At 40.9% G+C, this 6,225-nt stretch overlaps 1 protein-coding gene across 1 annotated transcript in view; it reads right to left on the reverse strand.

The window, feature by feature from the left end:
• LOC109873751 (pecanex-like protein 3) overlaps positions 1–3,202 on the reverse strand; it is a 29,717-nt gene extending 26,515 nt beyond the window's left edge. Inside the window, exons 1-3 of the mRNA XM_031808794.1 lie at positions 1,189–3,202; positions 391–599; positions 90–195 (exon numbers count right to left, since the gene is read on the reverse strand). Coding sequence (XP_031664654.1) covers positions 90–195; positions 391–599; positions 1,189–1,341 — 468 coding nt within the window. The 5' untranslated portion in view covers positions 1,342–3,202. The remainder of the gene's footprint in view (positions 1–89; positions 196–390; positions 600–1,188) is intronic.
• Positions 3,203–6,225: the final 3,023 nt, after the last annotated feature.

A 6,225-nucleotide genomic window follows, 5' to 3' on the forward strand; every position in this document is an offset into this window, starting at 1 on the left:
ATTTGATGTCCACAGGGGCGCAGAAATTGTAGGGTAAGGGTTAAGAGAGAGTACGTTTGTGTGCTGTGTAAATGCAAGTCAGTTCTCACCGACACCTGGTTGAGTCCAAACAGAGAGTGCTGGGAGCTGCAGCGAACTGGAGGCGTTGAGTTGACCTTTCTGAACACAGTCATCTCCACACCAACATTGCTGTCCCTGAGAGGGGAGCATAAATACCAGAATTAAAAAACATAAGACTCAAAATCTGTCCACAATCATGTGAAATAATAGCCCTCAAAGCATCAACACAAATGAGCCTCTTCACTTGGATGTACATAGAATAACATCGTTTTTTTAAACAAAGTTTGACAAAAAATGATTCCAGTAGGATATAGAAATCTCCGTCAGTACCTATGCTGGTTCCCATCGTGGCCTCCTGACCCATTATCCCCCTCTTCTAGCCGTGGGGCGTTGGTTATGTGCGAGACCTGCCTCTTCTCCACCATCTCCCCCAGGTCGAACATGGCATGGAGGTGGAAGTTCACTGCCTTTATGGCTGTGAAGAAGGCTGCCACCACAGCACAGTAAACAGCTGCCACAACCAGGCTGGGGGGGAGAGACTGGACAGGATGACCAGAGGGGACAAGAAAGAGTGAGTCCAGAGATAGGAATATTAAGTAGGCTAGCCCTTGATAAGGGTACAGAAACAACACCCTGTCCTCAATACCAGTAAAAGAACCATAACAAACACTTCCCCTAGATAGGCAAGCACGTGGGAATATTGGACATATTACAGACCAGGAAGGACCACATACACGACAGCTTGAGGACATAACAGGCCTGGTTTCCAGGCAGCATTCTTCACTAGAGCAAATACTAACGCGTAGCAAATACTAATACTACTAGCAAACATTAAGGTAAAGAGAAGCAACATCAAGTGTGAAAGAAAATAAGCTTTTGAATTAATGCTGAGGGGAAAACGGTACTCTCCTACTCTGTTCCACTTTGTTACCAACATGGTTCTGCTCCTCCGTTCTATGATAAAACCAGTTCTCATTTGATCTGAATAATGGCTGTCTGATATACATTTATTAGTGCAGTATGTAAAGTGCCTGACTAACTTGACATCCAGTTTAAAGAGAATTCCTAGAAAACAGGAATTCTTCCATCTTTAGAAATAACCAAATTGTCACCTCCATGAATCCTCACCATGTATAGCAGGAAAGGGAAGGCCAGGAGAAAGATCCACAGGTACAGGTGGAAGCAGTTGGAGAATGTGCTCTGGTGGGGGTCCACATACCAGCCTCCTGTGATTGAAGCCCACACCCCCTGCCGCAGTATCTGAAGTGCTTGGGAACCCATCGTCCCCTTAAGAGCAGCCAACCCAGGGTTGCAAGGCTTCCTCTAAGGCTGGAGCTCCTAATGGCACAGTTGTAGCCACCCTGTTACGTGTCTACAAGGGCACTTCCATTGAGGATAACAAGTTAATAACACAGTTCTCTTCACTTTCTGGTTTATAATCCTTAGTGTATCTCAAGGGAGATGCATGCTCTTTTTCAGGGATGTGCTGCTTTGCGTTGCAGTTCTTGCAAAAAAGTAATCCCTGCTTTGTTATCTGGAGATGGATATTTTGGCACACTGGTGGTGACCCACTGACTAAATAACAACATTCATTTTGAAGAAAAATCACAACTGATTTGGTTGGTTTCTTCACACATTTCAAGTCGCACTTCAGTAAATTTAAAGTGGTTTCTGATAACATCATTTAAAGCAAGACGCTGTAGTACACCTGTCTAACGTCACAGAGAATCTTAATAATGCTCATCTCCTACTCACTTGGAGCTGTAACTGTGTTGGACTGTTCCAACTTCAGTGGCCAAGTGTAAATTATTCAGATATGTATTGGGAGTGCTCAACCTCATGACATCTGAATCTTTATGCATCCTGATAGATTTTCAAAATAAACATCTGCAAAAATACTCCATAGATATGTATACTAGCAACTAACATAATCTGTCTGAATATGCCAATGCAGAAAGCTAGTTACCAATTAGTTAGGTCTATTAACTTGTTATAAACCAGCTAAGTTCGATAGGAATCCTATTTTTCATGAATCCCTCTGTATAGTTTCAAGGCCAACCCTACTTCAACTATCCTGTCACCTAGTTAGTGATTGATAGACAATCTAACGTAACGTTACTGTTTTCTACAGTTAGCTGGCTAGGTCATGCTAGCTAGCAGTTGTCTACATGTTATTCTAGCTAGCCATCACAATTTCCAGCAGACATTATTTGCCAACCAATGCACTTCACCAGCAGACATAAATTAGAAAACTAACGTTACTTATCTAGCTGATTTGTCAACAGAAAAACTTGTCAGTTTGTATCTTATAAATCATCTACGTTCGTTAACTAGCTATAGCTATTTGGCTATCTGCGAACCATTGTTACTTAACCAATTTAACGTTAGCTAGCTACTTAACGTTATGCTTCCAAAACAAGACAAACGTGTAATTTCGAGATAAAACTTATAAACCCCAAATAATGTGTTGGATTAAACCAAATCGCTGACAGTTTTGGTAGCAATCGCATCAAGAAAGATCCCCACTAACGTTACGAACAGAAACGGGCTACTAGTACTTCAGCTTACAAACAGGAACGCTCGATTAGCATGCTAGCTAGGCCACATAAAAATAAAACAGCCAACGCTATCTATCAGATTTGGGACGGAGTGTGGCTAGAGAGCAAGCTAAAAAAAGTTGGGAAGATATCGTGATAGCTATATTAAATTGTTTGTAAACTATTCTAAATCAATGCTGCCCAGATTTGCCTCTTCTCTTCAGTGTTGAGCAGTTCTTTATACGTTCGCTAAAGAATCTATGCCTTTTCCTTTTTCCCACAGCGGGTTGCTAGCTTACCACAGATGGCTAACAATATTGTTTTTCAGATGATTATGGTCTTTCTTCTTTTGAAAGACACAGTGAATATATATTTGTTGGTTAAGAGAAACGGGCAGTTGGTACATATTTGCGTCATTTCCCTTATCATGTGTCCACTGGTTAGCTAGCTTTAAAAAATAATCCTCGTTTGCGCGACTGCTACGATCACTCGCTTATCCACACGCAAAGCAAAAAACCAACATTCCACAGTCAAAGATGGTGGATAAATGAAGATAGTTCACTCAGGTCGTTTACCATTGAAAAAATGTTAAGTTCCGGTCTACCTAACGGGGTGGGTCTCATGTAGATAAGAGAGTCGCCCCAAGAGGGAAGTTTTATTGACATTCACTAATTGGAAGTAGATTGGGAAAAGGCATGGTTAATACATTAAAGGTTTTGTATACCAAACAAGGTTAGCGGTCCATCATTCTGAAGGGATTTCATATTAATATACATATATATTCAACAAATGCCTTTATTACGAAGTTCACAGATGTGGATGAGAATGGCTCTTTTGAAGTAATACATCTGAGTCATTGTGTCACCTTTTTTTATGAACGTAAATGTAATATCCAAATGCTGGGATGATCTTGTTGTATATTTCTCGAACAAGTCTATTTATAACTTTACCTAGCAAAAAAAAAAAAAAACATTTTGTTAACAATAATAAGTCAGATTTCATTGTGAATGTCTTGATACTAATGAGTAATTTCACAAGTGTACATTTTCAAAGACCCTCAGATTTCAAGCCTTAATGTAATAATAAGAATTAATTAAACTTCTATAGTGTGCGTGAACGTTTAGCTTGATTAAATTCCCTCAAATTACATAGTAAAAGTATCTGTACAGTAGAATATTATAATGCAAATGTTGATGATGAAATGTGATCTGTCATCTCTTTTCCTTGTTCTGTTATTAATGTTATTTATGTGTATCGTGGGTTTGGATATATTTATTCTTGCCTGATTTGTATATTATTGCTTTTCAACAACAATAAAGGTCTGGAAGCTCTGGAAGTTAGGGGCAAAAGGTTATTGTTGATTTATTCTCACATTACTGAGCTGTGAACACACACATAGACCACGTATAGGCTTTATATCTATGACTGAGCACATGATGCCTTTCATCCCCATTTGTCTTTCCCCTGTTCTGTGACTATACCTTTGAAATAGACCTACTAGGATTCCTGTGTTACAGTGAACCCTGCAACGTGTGCCTGAATATCATGGGCAATGTTGTTAGTTGATTTAGGACATTATATCGACAGTAAATTGATCTGATGGTTCTCTGAAATATATTCTGTAGTGTCTGTACAATTGCAGCAAAATTTAAAAATGAGGTATCAATGCATTGATCATGGTTATGTTAGAACATAACTGATTAGGTGGAGATAGATAAAGGGTCAACTGAGATTGTCTTTACTGAGAAGCCTCACTTCAAGAAGTAGACAATAGATTGGAGCAGACTTGCAAACATGCCATCTAGTAAGAGACTAATGAGAGACGATGAACCTACAGTTTTGGGCTGCAGATGGCACTGTTCCCATTCCAATATGCCACTGGCTGTGATGTGTATCTAGACATAAAGCAGGCTCAACTAGACCTATAATGTGTATTATGTGCTGATTGATTACATCCTGAGAAGCAGGGGTAATGGATCCACTCCCAAACCATCCATAGTTTTAATGCAATCAGAGAAACTTCAGTAGGTTGCCCTCTTCCAACCCTATAGTCCTGAGCCTGAAAGTCAGATGCAATGGCTTATATCTGTTAGTTTGTAAAGACTAGAGAGTTATATTTTAAAGGTAAAATGGTCTTCTAACTAACCTGCTGGTCACCCTGCTAGTCCCTCTGCCCACTGCCTGCTAGTCACCCTGCCCGATAGTCACCCTGCTAGTCACCCTGATATTTCACCCTGCCCGCTAGCCACCCTGCTAGTCCCCCTGCCCGCTAGTCACCCTGCCTGCTAGTCACCTGCTAGTCTCCCTGCTAGTCACCCTGCTAGTAACCCACCCTTCCCGCTAGCCACCCTGCTAGTCACCCTAATAGTCACCCTGCCCGCTAGCCACCCTGCTAGTCACCCTGCCCGCTAGTCACCTTGTCTGCTAGTCACCCTGACCACTAGTCACCTTGTCTGCTAGTCACCCTGACCACTAGTCACCTTGTCTGCTAGTCACCCTGCTAGTCACCCACCCATCCTGCTAGTCACCCTGCTGAGGGGCCCCATTTGATTTTTTACTTTAGTTTATTTCGTAAATATTTTCTTAACTCCATTTCCTGAACTGCATTGTTGGTTAAGGGCTTGTAAGTAAGCATTTCACGGTAAGGTCTACCTGTTGTAATCGGCTCATGTGACAAATAACATTTGATTTGATTTGATTATTCCCTCATAAGCTGACGTCAGTTTATGTAATGACTCAACACAATCTTACTTGACACGGGATGTTACATTGTCATGTGACAGTTCAGTTTAGCTAGTTTGATAGACAAATTAGATTGCCTCTACCGTTATTCACTTACTTTCAAAAGCTGCTAAGGAGGAGATAGTTGCAGCTTTTGTTTTTCTCTTTATTTATTTCATTGCTGTCATAACAGAGAAACTGTATACAGTCGTGGCCAAAAGTTTTGAGAATGACAAATATTAATTTTCACAAAGTCTTCTGCCTCAGTGTCTTTAGATATCTTTGTCAGATGTTACTATGGAATACTGAAGTATAATTACAAGCATTTCATAAGGCTTTTATTGAAAATTACATGAAGTTGATGCAAAGAGTCAATATTTGCAGTGTTGACCCTTCTTTTTCAAGATCTCTGCAATCCGCCCTGGCATGCTGTCAATTTACTTCTGGGCCACATCCTGACTGATGGCAGCCATTCTTGCATAATCAATGTTTGGAGTTTGTCAGAATTTGTGGGTTGTTTGTTTGTTTGTCCACCCGCCTCCTGAGGATTGACCACAAGTTCTCAATGGAATTAAGGTCTGGGGAGTTTCCTGGCCATGGACCCAACATATCAATGTATTGTTCCCCGAACCACTTAGTTATCCCTTTTGCCTTATGGCAAGGTGCTCCATAATGCTGGAAAAGGCATTGTTCGTCACCAAACTGTTCCTGGATGGTTGGGAGAAGTTGCTCTCTGAGGATGTGTTGGTACCATTCTTTATTCATGGCTGTGTTCTTAGGCAAAATTGTGAGTGAGCCCACTCCCTTGGCTGAGAAGCAACCCTACACATGAATGGTCTCAGGATGCTTTACTGTTGGCATGACACAGGACTGATTCTGGCGCTGATTGGAGATGCCCCAAACAATC

Source organism: Oncorhynchus kisutch, linkage group LG29 (assembly GCF_002021735.2).
Source record: "Oncorhynchus kisutch isolate 150728-3 linkage group LG29, Okis_V2, whole genome shotgun sequence".
Lineage (NCBI taxonomy): Eukaryota > Metazoa > Chordata > Actinopteri > Salmoniformes > Salmonidae > Oncorhynchus > Oncorhynchus kisutch.